This window comes from Hipposideros armiger, unplaced genomic scaffold (genome assembly GCF_001890085.2).
Source record: "Hipposideros armiger isolate ML-2016 unplaced genomic scaffold, ASM189008v1 scaffold_965, whole genome shotgun sequence".
Taxonomy (NCBI): Eukaryota; Metazoa; Chordata; class Mammalia; order Chiroptera; family Hipposideridae; genus Hipposideros; species Hipposideros armiger.
Window position 1 is genome coordinate 50,210 of NW_017732315.1, and position 16,861 is coordinate 67,070.

At 36.2% G+C, this 16,861-nt stretch overlaps 2 protein-coding genes across 3 annotated transcripts in view; one reads left to right on the forward strand and one right to left on the reverse strand.

Moving 5' to 3' along the window:
• The window catches only part of IPP (intracisternal A particle-promoted polypeptide), a 36,743-nt gene extending 26,243 nt beyond the window's left edge, over window positions 1–10,500 (forward strand). For both annotated transcript variants that reach the window (XM_019630934.1, XM_019630935.1), the window contains exons 7-8: window positions 1,185–1,405; window positions 8,528–10,500. In XM_019630934.1, the coding sequence (XP_019486479.1) occupies window positions 1,185–1,405; window positions 8,528–8,752 (446 nt within the window). In that variant the 3' untranslated portion in view covers window positions 8,753–10,500. The remainder of the gene's footprint in view (window positions 1–1,184; window positions 1,406–8,527) is intronic.
• A 1,202-nt stretch (window positions 10,501–11,702) lies between these two features.
• TMEM69 (transmembrane protein 69) lies at window positions 11,703–16,163 on the reverse strand. The gene is made up of 3 exons (XM_019630936.1): window positions 16,057–16,163; window positions 14,483–14,621; window positions 11,703–13,146 (listed from the first exon to the last, which is right to left on the reverse strand). Exons 2-3 carry the CDS (start codon window positions 14,522–14,524, stop codon window positions 12,439–12,441), a joined length of 750 nt encoding a protein of 249 aa, XP_019486481.1. The 5' UTR covers window positions 14,525–14,621; window positions 16,057–16,163; the 3' UTR covers window positions 11,703–12,438.
• Between the last annotated feature and the right edge of the window lie 698 nt (window positions 16,164–16,861).

Consider the following 16,861-nt stretch of genomic DNA (forward strand, 5'->3'; position numbering starts at 1 on the left):
GCCTCAAGGTTAAGTAAGCATCCTCCAGGTGCAGAAAGGAGCAAGAAGCAAAACAAGTTATACTACAGTAAAGCCAGCCTGCATGGCTCCCAACACTATACCCTGAGAGGTAGTTAGTAAGCACTATCAAATAAAGCCTGATTCTCCATCCAGAGTTGGAGAGTAGATATATATGTACCTGCAAAGTAGGAAGCAGTCTGCCCATTGTTATATGACAACTCAGCCTACTTTGTTCCCAGCTCAAGTTCTTCCTGCTTTGTGAGTACCTTCTCAGATTTCCACTAGCTTTTAAATGTTCAAATTACATGGTGCAAATTATTAAACTGTTGTTTAGTATTATAAGGGTCTCTAGTTGTTTTATGTTTATTTTTATCTTCCCATCTAAAATCATAGAGCTAGAGAGGCATTTTGGAGATTATCTAGTTCAGTCCCTTTATTTATAAATGAAAAACCTGAAAATTAGGAAGGCTGTGAGTTGTCTTTTTTCATAGCTGGTTACTGGCAAAGCTGGAGCTAGAACCTAAGTTTGCTAACATTTAGCTCACATTTCCTAAAATGCCATTCTTTATAACTTATAACTCCTCACTTTAGAACATGGGAAACAACACTAGACATTCAAAAATAATTGTAGATTGTCAGAACCATTAGTTTCAACCAAATTTATAAAGGAACTCTCCAAATTACATTCTGTTGTACTTTAGTGATTGATTCTGATACCTTAATCTAGCCATATAATTATACTAATTAAAACTCAATTCTCTATTTTATGTCCATCTGAGCAACAGGTAGGCTGTCACCAGCCAAGGCCATGACATTTTTTAGGGGAAAAAAAGAACTCTCCTTTTCCTTTTTACCTATGTATTCTAGCAGTGGATCTGGAACTTGAGATCATCAAGCAGACAATAAGATGGGAAATCCTTATCTGACAAATAGTTTTGTTATAACATCATTAAATTCTTTGAAAATTCAATGCCGCTTTAAATTCATACCCCTAATTCTTTGTAACATGCTTAAATGTGAGTTGTGATAAACTAGACAGAAGTCGATTTTCTCTCTTAAAGAATATGGAAAACTCTACATTAAATATAATACCAGCATAGCAAATAAATCACAATTATTAAACTTTTCTTAATTATTTACATCCTATTTTCTATAGCACCTGAGCAAAAATATTCCGTTTTCAGGTTTAATTTATGTAGTTGGAGGCATCAGCAATGAAGGAATAGAGCTTCGTTCTTTTGAAGTTTATGATCCACTTTCCAAGCGTTGGTCTCCACTTCCTCCAATGGGAACCAGGAGAGCATATCTTGGGGTGGCTGCACTCAATGACTGCATCTATTCTATTGGGGGATGGAATGAGACACAGGATGCTCTTCATACTGTAGAAAAATATTCCTTTGAAGAGGTAGGTTGGATGATTTCAAATGTTTAGTATCCCATTATTCTTTTAATGTCTGTAAGATCTGTTATGTGCATTCTTTCATTTATGATATTGATCATTTGTAGGTTTTTTTTCCTTTTCAAAGAACTAACTTTTGGTGTCATTGATTTTTTTTTCTACTGATTATCCATTTTCTATTTCATTCATTTCTGTAGCTAGTTTTTTCCTTCCTATCTGTTTTGGGTTTAATTTGCTCTTCTTTCTCTAGATTCTTAAAGTGGAAACTTAGATGATGGATTTTAGACTTTTCTTTTTCTATAATGTAAACCTTTAAAGCTATAAATTGTTCTCAAGCCCTTCTTTAACTGCATCCCACACATTTTGATTTTTTATTTTAATTAGCATTTATCTTGAAATGTCTTCTAATTTACCTGGTAATTTCTTATTTGACCAGTGGGTTGTTAGAAGTATGTTATGTAATTTCTAAATATTTGGGGATTTTCCAGATATCTTTGTGTTATTGATTTCTAATTTAATTCCATTGTGACAAAAGAGCATATTTTGTATGACTTCTGGCTTGTTAAATGTTTCATGTGCACCTGAAAAGAATTTGTATTCTGCTGTTGTTGAGTGCAGTGTTCCATAAATGTCAATTAGGTCGATGTGATTAGCGTTAGTCAGGTCTTCCCAAGTCTTTCCAACTTGTCCAATTGTTTTGTCAATTACTAAGAAGTGTTAAAATCTCCATCTATAATTATGGATTTGTCTGCTTCTGCTTTCATTTCTGTCAGGTTCTGCTTCATGTTTTGAATCTCTGTTAGTTGGTACACATTGAGATTATTATGTCCTCTTGATAAATTGACTCTTTTAATAGTATGATATGTTTTTATCTCTGATAATAACCTTTGTTCTGAAGTCTACTTTGTCTGATATTAATGTAACCAAGCTATCTTTTGATTAGCATTTGCATGGCATATCTTTTTTTTCCTTCTACCTAAAATCTATCTATGTCTTTCCAAGCTGCATCTCTTGTAAGATAACATATAGTTGTGGTCTGTTTTTTAATTCAGTTTGACAATCTCTGACTTTCACATGGAGTCTTTAGATTTTTTACTATTTACATGTAATGTAGGTACAGATATGGTTGGTTTTTAGACTTCTATTTTTGTTGTTTTCCTTTTTGTATAATCCATTTTTTTTATCCTTTTTCCTCCCTTTTCTGTCTTTATGTTGACTGTTTTAGTATTCCATTTTATTTATTTTATTGTCCAATTAACTGTATCTCTTCACCTTTTTCATAGTGGTTGTTTTAGGGCTTAATTTATATATTACATAAATTTATACTATGTACATATATATTTTTAATGTATCAAATCTACCTTCAAATAATATCATACCATTTCACTTATAATGTAAGAAACTTATAAAATCACTTTCATTACTGTCTTTGTGCTATTATACATTTTAATGTCTGTATATGTTGTAAACCCCCACAATACGTTGTTATATTTACTTAGTCAATTATATTGAAAATACATTTTTAACGAGAAAGTCTTTGATAATTATGCATATGTGTCTTATTTCTAGTTCTATTTATTCTTTTATGTAGAACTGAGTTTCTATCTCATATCATTTTCTGTTAGCCCAAAGAACTCCCTTTAATATTTCTTTTAGTTCTGGTCTGCTGGCAATGATTCTCTTAGCTTTCATTTTCTGAAACTCTTTTCCACCTTCATTTTTGGAGATATTTGGCTGAGTATAGAAATTTAGGTTGTTGTTTTTTTCCCCATCACCTTAAAGGTGTTGTTTATCTTCTGGCATTGTTTCTGATGGGAAGTCAGTAGTCATTCTTATCCTTATTCCCACTGTATGTGTCTTTTTTACTTTGTCAGCTTTTAAGGTTTTTCTCTTTATCATGGGTTTCCAGTAATTTGATTATGTGTGCCTTGTTGGAGTTTTCTGTTTAACCTCCTTGGAATTAATTGAAATTCTTTAATTTGTGGGATTATAGCTTCCATCAAATTGAAATGTTTTCAGCTGTCTTTCTTTTTTTTTTTTTTAGAATTTTTTATTGGGGAATTGGGGGAAGGGGAACAGACAAGTTGCTGTCCTTTTGTTCTTCAGTCTAGTTGTGGAGGACGTTGCTTCACTGGCCCAAGTTGGCACCATCATTGCTCTCTTCCCGGGTGAGGCAGATCAGTCGCCGGCTTCTGGACGGCCGCTCAAGCTGGCTGCTGGCTACATACGGTAGTCCATGGCAACCCACTGCCACAGGGACTGCAGCCTATGCTGTCGCCGGCGACTTAGGGCAGCCCAGCTCCAGGTTGAGCTGTTGTTCAGCATCTTAGCTGTAGAGGGCAGTGTCACTGGCCCTCATATGTGGGATCCGAACCGGGAACCTCTGGCGTCCCAAGCCAGCTCTTAACCAACGCGCCACTCGGCCAGCCTAGCGTATTTCTTCAAATATTCTCCTGATCTCTGTCTGGGATTCAAGATTATTTGATATTGTCGCACAGATCACTGAGGCTCTGTTAATGTTTTTCTCATCTTTTTTCTCTCTGTTCTTCAATTTGTTTTTGTTTGTTTTTATTTCCCAGTTTTATTGAGGTATAATTGACAAGTAAAAATTTTCAAGCTCAGCTTATCCTTTCTCTGCCCTTGCCCTGGAATCAGCCATTTCTCCAAGAAGCTCCAGTTTCTCTTAGTGTAAGACAGTAGTTAGAATCCAAGATCCAGGTACTCAGAGTACTCATTGCTGCTGGGGTATTTGCTGCTTCTAGACACTATCAGTAAACATAGCTAGAAAATATATGTATTTACACACATTCATTTGTAAGTATTTCTATATCTCTCTGTACATATATGTTATAAAACTATGAGTTTATAATGATAGCTCCAGTTCTAATACAACATCTCAGATTCTTTCATGCCTTCACCCTTTCTGTGTTTGTAAATACCTTCTCTGTCAGTTAAAAACTTAGCTCCCATTAGTCTCAGTGTTTATTTATTTGTTCATTCCTTTTTCTTATTTGTTAAATGAAACAAATCTCCCTATCACACCAGCTGTCTCCTCTATCTGCCATCTCTGCACATTACCCATCTTGTCACTGCCATATGAGCTCTCCAATGTTCCCTCATACACTTAGTTACTGGGTTGACTCAATTATGCTAGGGAGGGAGAAGAAGAGAAAGCTAGGGAAAAGTAGGTTATATTTTCATTGAGTAGCTGTTCTGTCATGCATTTGTTCATTAGTCTATTTATTCATTCACAAATACTTATAGACTTCTTTGTACATAAGTATGGGTCAGGCACTATGCCTTGGGAAATAAAGGCAAACTAAACACACAAGGCCCCAGCTCTCAAGGAGCCTAAATTCTAGTGGGAAATATACAGAAATAAACAGACAATTGCATTACAATTTGTTAGGTGCTGGGATAATGAAGTACAACATGTGTTATGTCATTGACTTATAAGTTAGAACAATTTTTTCCAAATAAATTTCCATGGAATATTGTTTCTGTTGTTAATGGGAATTAGGTAACATGAGTTTTCCTGGTCAATTATATTTAAGGAAAGTTGGGTTGAACAAAGTTAAATAAATTTCTTTACCACAGGATTTCTTTACACAATGTAGTACAATAATAAACTTTGTGAATCTTTATGCTAAGTCTCTCAAATGTACTTCACATAACCCTTGCTTTTGTCTGTGAAAAATCTTAGGAAAAAATGTTTCAGGGAACATATTTTGGTAAATATAGATTAGCGTTATTTGAATTTTGTATTCTTAAACTGACTATAGTTATTAAAACTGTCAAAATCTATAGGTCTTTTTTTAATTTTCTTTTTTCAATTTTTTAAGTAGAAAGATTTTTGTTAACAGCTTATTGAGAATATAATTCACACACCAAACATTTGAGTTGTTTTAACTTTTTGGCTATTACAAACAATGCTGCTGTGAACATGTATGTGGACATTTTTGTGTGTACATAGATTTTTGTTTCTCTTGGCTATCTATATACCTAGGTGTGAAATTGCTGGATCAAATGGTAATTCTATGTTTAACCTTATTTGGGACTGCTAGATTGTTTTCTAAGATACTATACCATTTTATATTAACTATCAGCAGTGTTTAATGGTTTAAATTTCTCCACATTTAGTGGTTGTTATTTATATTTTTTAAATTTTGATTATAGATGTCCTAGTAGGTGTGAATTGGTATCTTACTATGGTTTTTATTTGTATTTCCCTAATAGTTAATGATGTTGAACATCTTTTAATGGGCTTATCAGTCATTTGTATATCTTCTTTGAAGAGAAATCTATTTAATTCTGTTCATTCTAAAATGGATTATTTGTCTTATTAAGTTGTAAGAGTTCTTTATATAATCCAAGTGTAAGTCCTTTGTCAGATACATGATTTGCAAAATTTTTCTCCCATTCTATGGTTTCCTTCACTTTCTTGCTGGTATCCTAGAAACACAAAAATTTTTAATTTTGATGGCCAGTTGATTTTTTCTATTGTAGCTTGTGCGCTTGGTATCATAACTAACAAACCATTGCTTAATTCAAGGTCATGAAGATTTATGCCTATACTTTTCTAAGAGTTATAGTTTTAACTCTTATATTTAGGTCTTTGATTCATTGTTAATTTTTGTATATGGTGTGAGTTAGGGGTTCATCTTCATTCTGTGCATGTGGCTATCCAGTTGTTCCAGCACCAGTTGTTAAAAAGACTGTTCTTTCCCATTGGATTGCCTTGGCACCTCTGTTGAAAATCAGTGACCATAAATGTGAGTTTATTTCTGGACTCTTAATTTTATTCATTTATCTATGTCTATCCTTATGCCAGTCTTAGTTACTGTAGCCTTGTAATATGTTTTGAAATCAGAAAATGTGAGTCCTCTAACTTTGTACTTCTTTTTAAAAATTGGTTTTGCTACTCTCGGTCCCTTGAATTCCATATGACTTTTAGGATCAGCTTATCAATTTCTACCAAGAAGCCACCTGGTTTTTGATAGGGATTACATTGAATCTGAGATCAAGTGGGGGAGTATTGCCATCTTAACAATATTAGGTCTTTTCATTTTGAACATGGGATGTTTTCCCACTTATTTAGGTCTTCTTCAGTTTGTTTCAACAGTAGGTTTTCAGTTCCTTGTACTTAAATTTATTCCTGAGTATTTTATTCCTTTGATGTTATTGCAAATTGAATTGTTTTCTTAATTCTGTTTCGATTTTTCATTGCTAGTATATAGAAATTCAATTGATTTTTGTCTGTTGATCTTGTGTCCTGTAACCTTGCAGCATTCATACTGTAAGTTTTGTTGTGGATTCCTTGGATTTTCTATATACAAGATCATGTTATCTGTAGAGATCATTTTACTTTTTCCTTTCCAATCTGGATGCCTTCTATTTCATTCTTTCCTAATTGCCCTGGCTAGAACCTCCATTACAATGTTGAATAGAAATGGCAAGAAATTAAAAAAAGTTAAGTAAAAAAAAGAAGTGGCAAGAGTGCAATCCTTGTCATGTTGTAAAGCATGATTTTGATTCTCATTTCTGACAAGTTTTAAACTTTAGTGATATTTCAAATTCCTTTCACTTTCTATATGATTTTATTTGGTAATATAAAAAGTGAACATTCTGAGGGCACTTTCTGTTGCTAATTTTTCTATATAGCTGGAAATGAATAGATTTTTGTTACAAAGTGCTTATCATTAATGAGTTATCTAGGTTTTTCATGCATAAATCTGAAATGTTATTGTTACAATGTACTGAAGTCTCACATTGTAGATTCAAACCCAAAGGTAATGTGAAACATGTTTCTGGTTTTATAGAGTTTATTTTAAGGTGACTCAGGATAAAAAAGCAAACTATAGTTCTAATACACTGATAGAAATAAAAGATAAACATGATACGATGAGCCCACTGTTGCCTTATTCTTGTCAAGAGCCTTTTTTGTGGGGAAGCAAAGGTTAGTTCTCCCTAATGATAAACATATTTGTAACCCCAACATCCTAATTTATCTTAATTAGCTATATTTTTGTATGTCTGTCTTTTAAATAATGAATGTTTTTTCAGTTATGCTGACTTTGTGATGTGTTCCGTAATTTCAGATAATCAAATAGCCTTCAAATTTAATGTTTCTTAAATTTCAAAGGATTGTCTCTTGCTTTAGTATTTCAGAATTTCATTTAAGTTCAGGTCAGCAAACATACATTGACCCTCTATAATGTGCTGGTGCTGTACTGGATACTGGGATGTGAAAGCTCCTCAAAAAGTTCACTTTCTAGCATTGATGAACAACCATTATTCACTTTTCATGATTATATAAACTTTTTATCATATGCTTTATTTCCAGGTTCTTTTTTCACCTGGCTATTTGCTATTTTCTTTTTTGATTGTTTCCCAGGACATTTATTGGCTTTCTAATTTCTGGGTGTAAACATTTTTCCTGGAGTAGGACATTACAAGTCATTTTAGCTATAGCAGCTTATTGAAATTTCTTGAGGGAACAATGTATATCAGTAGTTAGCAAATTGGCATATTTTTTTTAATAATCTTTTAATATGGAAAGATCATTCTTATTTTGTAGGCTTATAAAAATAGGCTATGTTTTCTAACCTCTGAGCTATACTTTCTGAAAATCACTAACTCCACTAGATAGATGATCCTTGAAAAAAGGATTCCATGGTCAAATTTGGCAAATGCTTTTTGCTGTATCATTCTCCTGGAGATTTATAATGCTCATTAGCATCTCAAAGACTTTTTAAAGCCCTTTTGTATACTATATACGCATATGAGCTCTTTTTTTGGAGCTTTGTGGATTTGTATTTTCTGTGTGTGTATGCATTACCTACTTATATTCCATAGAGCTAGTTTCTCAGAATGCCTGCCTATATAGAATTTAATTATCTCCTGGTCATAAATTATAATTAATTACAGACATGTTTTTCAATTATTTTTCTCTAAATTCACTACTTTGTCTACAGCTATTCAAAAGTTTTAAATGTTCTATATACTGATTTGACTGGGTTGTGAGTTTGAAATTTAAACGTAAAAAGAACCATAGTATCTGATTTCTAAGCAGTTTTCTCTATTGCCATTTTATGACACTGCTTTTTTTTTTTTTTTTCTCTTAACCAGGAAAAGTGGGTTGAAGTTGCCTCCATGAAAGTGCCTAGAGCAGGCATGTGTGTGGTGGCAGTCAATGGGCTTCTGTATGTTTCCGGAGGGCGATCTTCCACCCATGATTTCTTGGCCCCTGGTACCTTGGACTCAGTTGAAGTTTATAACCCTCATTCAGATACATGGACAGAAATTTGTAACATGATCACTAGTCGTTGTGAAGGAGGTGTTGCTGTACTATGAAATATAAACCATAAGAGAGCACAAGAAACATTTTTAAAATACAGGATCTAACCTTTTGCAAATCACATGTGTATTTAGTGGTAGGACCCTCTGATCCTATTGAGTTTTCCATGTTTTTGATAGATAATGATTTTTCTAAGAATTTGAGTGAGAAGGGATATGGAATATACATATCCTAAATTAATAAAGAGCTCACAAAAATATTGCCAAGCTTACCAATAGAAATGCTACTTATGCTCTAGAATTGTCCAGTTAGAGGAGTCCTATTTGTAAAAATGGTATGCTAGAAGCTTCTTGGCAAATAAGGGTTTCTACAGTGCAATTCAAGCTGTAACATGACCCTTATGTGATGTAAGAATATCAGTAAAGACAGTTTAGAGATGTCTGTATATTCATGATTCAACCCAGAGCACAATTTTCCATGGCCATAGTTTAACCTACAGAGAAAAGCCAGTGAAACAACTTTCTACTTTTATTTGATCCTAAGAGTTTTCACTAGCCCCAGACTTTTTATACAGCAGATATACTGGGAAGGACAGGTATGAAATAGCTAGCTATTTATATACAGAGGTAAGTTTTCACCTATTCATAACAGCATAAAAAAAGCTTTTGCTCACTTATTTTTTGTCTTGATGCTGAGACTGCAAGAGAGTAATTAATAGGAAGTTCTTACTGATAGTCCATTATTGCAATAGGATGATGTAATGAATGATAGAGCCCAGATGGTGGTATGCACTTAGTAAAATTCTTCCCTATTTTCTAAATAGTCACCAAAAGTATCTGTTTGGCTTTGGGAAGAGGGACTTTTATTAGATTATAAAGCTTCGTGAAGTTTACTTGTACTTGGGCAAGAAGCCTAAGTATGAGCTTATTGCAAAGTTACTGCCTGGCTTGGAGAAGGTGGAATTGTAGATACCTGTGAAACTTCTTAGCCAATGATTTATAAGATGAAAGGCTTCTGATCCAAAACTGCTCCTCAAAGTTTCTCCTTTTCCCCAAGAAGCATTCTAAGGAATTGTTCTCTGTCTGAGAGGAAGATTCTTCAGGTACATCATCACTTTTAAGTTATTTCTACTAGTCATTTGGAGCCATTTAATATTAAAGGTCTTGCATACATTTAGATTTACCTAGCTGATTCCAGGATTTTGTTTGTATATTCCCGATTTCCCCTTTTCTTTACTGAAGTCCTCCTGTATGTTGTTATAGGCATCAGTAGCTTATTTAGATAGAAATACTTTGGTGAGCGTTAAAGACTTGGGTAGCATTCATATCTAGAATATTTGGATTGACCCACAAGGACTCTTGCTTTTATAACTTAGCCATACGATTGTATTAAGAACAGCTTATGTAGTGCAGACAGAAAGCTCTGAAAATCTGAAGGGTCACAGATACCTGGTTGGGATCTATAAAATATCAAGGAATGAAGTGTTGAGATAATTTGTTAACTATTTAAGCTCATGTGCCTTCAATATTTCTGGTTACAGAGAATCTGCATTCTGGTTCAAAAGAGATTTACAAAATGCTCCTATAATTTATTTCTCATCGCCTGGTAACCTAAAATGGGACTGTGAAGGGAGGCATTTTGTGCTGCTGTAGTAGCAATGTAAAGACAATGAGTGTTTGGGTTTAAGAAGTCCAGACGATCCCTGAAAATAGGTCATTGTAAAAATGCTCATTATTTCCTAGGTAATGACAGATTGTTGTTTCTTTAAAAATGTACGAATAAACTATTTTGATTTTTGCGTTTTCTTCTGAGAAACATCTTCTGAAGAATATGAGCTTTCTTTCCTTTATTATCAGGCTGTAGTAAACTATTCTTTACATTAATAAAGAAGGATTATTAGTGATTTCAGCCACGGGCTTTAACTGGTAAGCTTCTCAATGATCAGAACAAGGTCTAGCTTTATGGTGTTGTATTTGTTTGCATAGGGCTGCTGTAACAAGTACCACAGGAATTTAAACAACAGAATGTAGTCTCAGTTTCAGAGGCTGTATGTCTGACACCAAGGTGTTGGTAGAGTTGGTTCCTTCTGAGGGCTAAGAGGAGAGATCTGTGCCAGGCTTCTCTCCTTGGCATATGGACATCTTCATGTTCACATGGCATTCTCCCTGTATGTATGTTTGTCTCTATATTTTCCCTTGTTATAAGAACACCAGTAATTACAGCCTACCCTTATGATCTCATTTTAACCGTATTACCTCTGTAAACACCCTATCTCCAAATAAGGTCAAATTCTTAGATATTGGGGATTAGGACTTCAACACAAATTCAACCCATAATAGGTGTGTAATGAAGTAAACAAGTTACCACTCTAGACTCTGATCTCTTCATAGCAAGAATCACTAGAGTGGAAATCATATGTATATAATTTACTTATGAAATTTAATATTTGAATACTTACACAAAGATAACACATACCAGGTGATATCATTTCCTGATTTATATTCTTACACTATTTTAAAATGTCCTTTTTTATGAGACTAAGAATCTCAAGAGATGCAATTTTCAAGTTAAAGTCCCAAGGTGATGCTTTTGCTGTTTTAAAAAAGCTGCTCTCAGGGGCCGGCCAAGTGGCTCTTTGGTTAAGTTGCCTTGGGAGCGTGAGCTCTGAGCAGCAGGGCTGCCCGTTCAGATCCCACATGGGCCAGTGACACTGCGCCCTCTACAGCTAAGATGGTGAACAGCTCAACCTGGAGCCAGGCTGCCATGAGTCGCTGGCAATGGCATAGGCTGCAGTGGGCTGTGGTAAGCTACCGTGAGTGGCCGGCAGCTGGCAGCCGTGAACAGCCATCCACTGGCCGGTGACTGATCTGCCTCACCTGGGAAGAGCGCAATGACAATACCAACATGGGCCAGTGAAGCAATGTCCTCCACAACTAGACTGAAGAACAAAAGGACAGCAACTTATCTGTTCCCCTTCCCCGATTCCCCAATGCTGTTCCCTCCCCCAATTCCCCCCCCAAAAAAAAAAAAATTCTCTGAGCTAACATGTAAAACTAGATAGCCTCTCGTTAGAACATCAAGATGCTCCAGCTTGACTTTTCCAAATTTATATGTATTAGTGGCTTTATTCTTTTAAATATGTTTGACCAGCTGGTCTTGTTTGTGATAAAAACTGGAAAATGTGTCCAGCTTTTCTTTAAACATGACTTTCCCTCGTGACACTGCTCCCAAATGACTTTAGAGCCACAGATCCTTTCAGACAAAATGAGCTTGGAAATGCAATTCCCATGGACAACTGCAATGAAAATTCCACCCTGGAACCACCTATTATTTTCAGACATTCATGGAAATGAAGTTTTCCTCTTGAAATGGAAGAATGTGTATGTTTTTTCAGTGATCTTAAGGCTCTAGTAAAAGGGGTTTTTCATCTTTTTTAATTATATTTTTCAAAGTAATTAAAACATTGAAATATTTGAGTGGACAACTATATAATTAATAAAAAGACCGAATGAGAGCTGTAACCTAATATGAACATGAAAAAGACTTGTTAGGGATTTTCAAGCTGTTGATCACGTAATTCCTATGAAATAAAGATTTCTAGAAATGAAAAATAATGTGAAGATTAAATTACCATTGGTGTGAAACAAAGAGCTAAACAATAGAAGTAGAAAAAGGAGATGCAAAACAGCCTTACAAGGCTTGTAGCCAACATGCTAACGTCATCTACACAGTAATTTTATATTTATTCCACTTTACCAGGTCCCTTGGGTTCTTTCTCTGGATAAATATCTTTAACTAGTAAAGTGATTACAAATGATAAAAAGGCCACTGAAGTGACTACGATCCTCAGGGCTTTGAACCAATTGGGATAATGTGGCAAGAGAAAAAATTCACAATGTAATGCTATCCCCAAACCTATTATTACTGTTACTATAGCTTCACTGAGCCTTTCAGAAATAAGAAAGGCAAACCATGAAAACAAAACAGGAGCTGTACTATTAGCTAAATTGAGGAAGTCTGGTTTAGCTGGACTACCTTCTGGCAGAGCAAAACCCCATCTGATCCCTCCCAAGAAAGATAGGAAACTGGCTCCATAAGCCATCTGAGTAAAAGCTAATATGGGGATATAAGTCTTTGTCATTACCATGACCAGTGGTGGAGCAACAAAGGGGATTAGACCTGCCAAAGTTATGTATAATGCTGGCTTTGGGCTGTCAGGCAAGTAAGTGATGGTTTTTGGTGGCCTGGTTGGAAGTACTTCTTGCTTCTGCTTCTTAAAGCTGCATGGGGAAGTATGATAATATTGTGTCTTGCTCATACACACTGGAAATGATGAGAAAGGCCAAGGCCTTAGAAACAAAGGTGAAAAGTTCTGCTGGAGACATGTCTTAAGAGAAAGTGTTTCTATTCTGCTGGTTTCTAGTCCAACTGTGAAAGGGTACTTCAGCATCTATAGAGAAAATAGAACCAGATTTAAAAAAAAAAAAATCACCAAATGTCTTAGTTAATCCCAACCTAGAACAATATAAACACAAACTGCTTTCTGTTAGCACATCGAACTTTACAGAAAGGTTGGACTATAAGGCGATGTTACTGCTGGCTAAGACTATTAAATGCAAAAGAAACTACTGAATAGAAACCAGTGATGTTTTGGCCTATCACTAATTTTATCCCATGAGAGAAATATCTCAGAAGAACAGGTAAAGACTGAGTCTTTAGTATTAGGTATTCTAAACTGCCCCTTCTATTTATAAATTGCAAAAGCAGCTGCATTAATTATTGTGGGAATGCTAGAGAAAAGCAATCTGCCTTCCAATTTAGCTTTATAGACACTACATACTTTTCATGGCTCCGTGCCTTTCTACATGTCTCTGCCTAGAATTCTAGCTTACTACTTTTCTATCTAGGGAACTTGTCTTTCAAAATTCAGCTTGACACTTTCTCCAATCTGATTTAATGCTCCTACAAGTACCCTACGCACACTTCCATTATACTTCTCACAGTGAATTAAAATTGTGTGTTTGTCTGAGTAGACTCGAGAGCCAGGACCATATTTTTTGCTTTGCCTTAACCCTCCGTTGGGCACAACTGATCTCACAGATTCATTGCACACAAAGATGCTATGAAATACATCTTTACTATACTGAGTCACAAATATGACTGGCGATAAGTTACAGTAGAGGGGGAAGATACGGAAGTGATAAGTCACGATACTTGTTAGATATTTGAAAATTTGTGTGCAATGAATCTGTGAGATCAGTTGCGCCCGACAGAGGGTTAAAAAAAAACACTCCCCAGTGCCTTTCCTGGTACATGGCCAGGTAATAACCTTTTCTGCTAATACTGTGCTTTAGTGAGCAGATTTCAGACTTCAACTAGTAAAGAGATCATCAGTAACTCAAAAAGTATTTGATGAAAAATGAAACAGTTATTTAGGAATCTTGGTAATTCTTCAAAATGCTAGAAATGATTCCATCTTGGGGCCTTTTTTCCCTTTTGTCTAGAATGTTCTTCCCTGAGCTACCGCCACGGTCCATTCCATCATTTCTGACTACCCTATTTATAAGTGCAATCCCAAGTCTATTGTTGACACTCCCTATTCCATTTCCCTGCTTTATAGTTCTCCACAGCACTTATCACTTGACATATTAAATATTTTACTTATTTGTATCCCCCCCCCCGGCACTTTGAATATATGAGGGTAAGGATTTTTTTTTTTTGTCTTCTTTTTCATTGCCAAGCCATGACTGGCAAGTAGTGCTCAAATATTTACTGAATAAACCAACCTTTGAAGATGCTCGAGAAAACTTCTGGATGAAATGAAGCATACTGGGCCCTCATGAAGTCTTGCTCAGGAAAATGCCAGGCAGTTCTGATTAATGTATTTTTACAGCTAAGTGGAAGGGCTGAATCAGAAGCATGTTGCTGTGTACAAAACAAGGTATCAATTATCTTCATTTTATACACAATTTTCAAAAAGTAGTAACTCCATGATAATTTCTTGCATATACAGTTTCCTTTGAGAACAATTAATGTTTTCAAAAAATAAGTAACACATTAAGTAAATAGATCCTTTTCTTTTCTGAAAAGAAGAGAGTAATGCACAGAGAAGATCTGGATTTTACAGATAACCTCCATTTCCCAGCTGTGTGATCTTGGGGAAATCGTTTCCTTCAAGTGCCAGTTAAACTGAAAGTCAGCCTCCCTGTTCTCTTTTTTTCCCCTTAGTTATCTATTTTTGGGCTTAGGAGTTTACAGTTCAAAATAATGAGTGTAACAACCAATACAATTTAGCTGTGAACCAGACACTGTAACTGTTTTATATGCATTAACTCATTTAATACAATACCTCATCAACTTGGTGCTGAGAAACTGTAAAGCCCATTAAGTTAGAGCACAGATTCGGAGTCAAACAATTTGGATTGGAATCCTAGCTTCATCACTTATTAGCTATGTGATTTTGGACAAGTTACTTACTTAATCTTGCTATCGACAGTACACTCATCTTTGAAAATAAGAATTATAATAACAGAATCGTTGTAAAAATTAAATGATTTAATACATGTAAAGAGCTGAGAACTGTCCCTGACACAAAATAAACATTCAAAAAATGTTAGCTATTATTCCTTCCTTACACAAGAGGGAATGTTTAAGAACCCTGTCTAATATAAGTAGCCAGTCAGTGGCTCAGTGAGAATATGAATCCAGATCTGTCTTACACGAGTCCCATTCTTAACCAGGAGAATGGGGTGTCTAAAAAATCCAAAACCCACAACTGCCGCTTAAAATTTTTAATGAACTAATTTCTTGATCACAGATCTTAGGGCTGGGTCGATAAATCCTGTATACTAGTCAATGTCTTCATAAGTAGGGAGTTTATCAAGAGCCTCTGGGGAGATCTTAAATGACATCCACCACATATCTCCTGACCCCAGGCACATATATCTGCAGGGCCCATACACCTTTGCTCAGAATCACCGGCGTAAGGGCCTTCCGCACCATCCCGCTTAAAATCGGTCCTCCCTCCACCTTCAGAACTCCCTATGCACTGTGACATGTGTCTTCCAACTCATGGGTGTTAAAACAAAGAGCCTAAAGCTCGGGGGTGGTTAACTGGTGAGGAAATTAAGGATAAAGATCCAGGAATGAATATACTCAATTTAGGCGAGGTCACTATTTCTACTGCCCCAAAAGAAAAAGTTGCAAACCGCAAGCCTCCGGGGCATGAGAAAAGGAGGTGGAGTCTGGACGCAAGGATCCTCGGGAAAATGCCCGACAAAGACCACGACTTCATTTACTCCTAAACCCTAAGTGCCCCCACTTCACAACCTGCACCTCTGGCAGCTACTCTGCTACTTACCTGCCGGCCTCGCGCCGGGAGACAGAGAGCTAAACTGCAAAAACATCCAGGTACTAGTGAAAAAGCACTTCCGGCAAGTGGGGTTAGATAGTTCCCCACTTCCTGACAACTGAAAAAAATGCGTCCGGGTGGGGACTTGACCAGCGCTAAGTGGTTCCCAGGCTGGGCTTTCCTCAATTCTAGTGAAAGCCGGTTTTTGAAGTCGGAAGGGTAATCCGAACAGTCCTTGCTTCTCTATTTCAGGTTTCCTAGCCAGCAGTATCTGCCCCACAGAGTTTGGAAAGGTAGAGTGCAACCACTGAAAACACTCAGAATGATGGTGGTGGAAGGTTGGAGAGCTTTGGAGTGTAGGCCAAGTGTGACTTGGCCAAATTGCTTGTCATCTCTGAAACTCCTACTTTGCATAATGACAGGGATTCTAGAATCAAGGGGACACATATCACTGAGAATTAGGGTCCTGAATGAATACTATTTAAAAACAAAAAACCTTTCTACTTCCATTCTCTTTGCTGGGACCTAGAAACTTCATTTAAAAAATGAAGGAGCAGGGCGGCCCAGGTGGGGCATTGGTTAGGAACGGGCTTGGGCCACAAAGGGGTCCGGTTTAGAATCCAACTTTGGAGGCCAGTGAACCTTGCCTCCCAAAGAAAGGTGCGGGAAAAGAGGCCAAACCGGGACCTGGGCTCCGTTAAGTGGCCGCCCCCATAGGCTGCAGCCCCTGTGGCAGTGGGTTGCCATGGCTACTGTGTGTAGCCAGCAGCCAGCGTGAGCAGCCAGCAGCCGCTGTGAGCGTCCATCCAGAGGC

What these genes read in the sequence shown, in the direction of transcription:
- TMEM69 (XM_019630936.1), bottom strand. Translation starts at nt 14,524, where the DNA reads ATGCTTCATTTCATCCAGAAGTTTTCTCGAGCATCTTCAAAG. An exon ending in TTTCTCGAGCATCTTCAAAG is followed by an intron (nt 13,147 to 14,482) that starts GTTGGTTTATTC and finishes TTTTCTCTATAG; the next exon opens with ATGCTGAAGTACCCTTTCAC.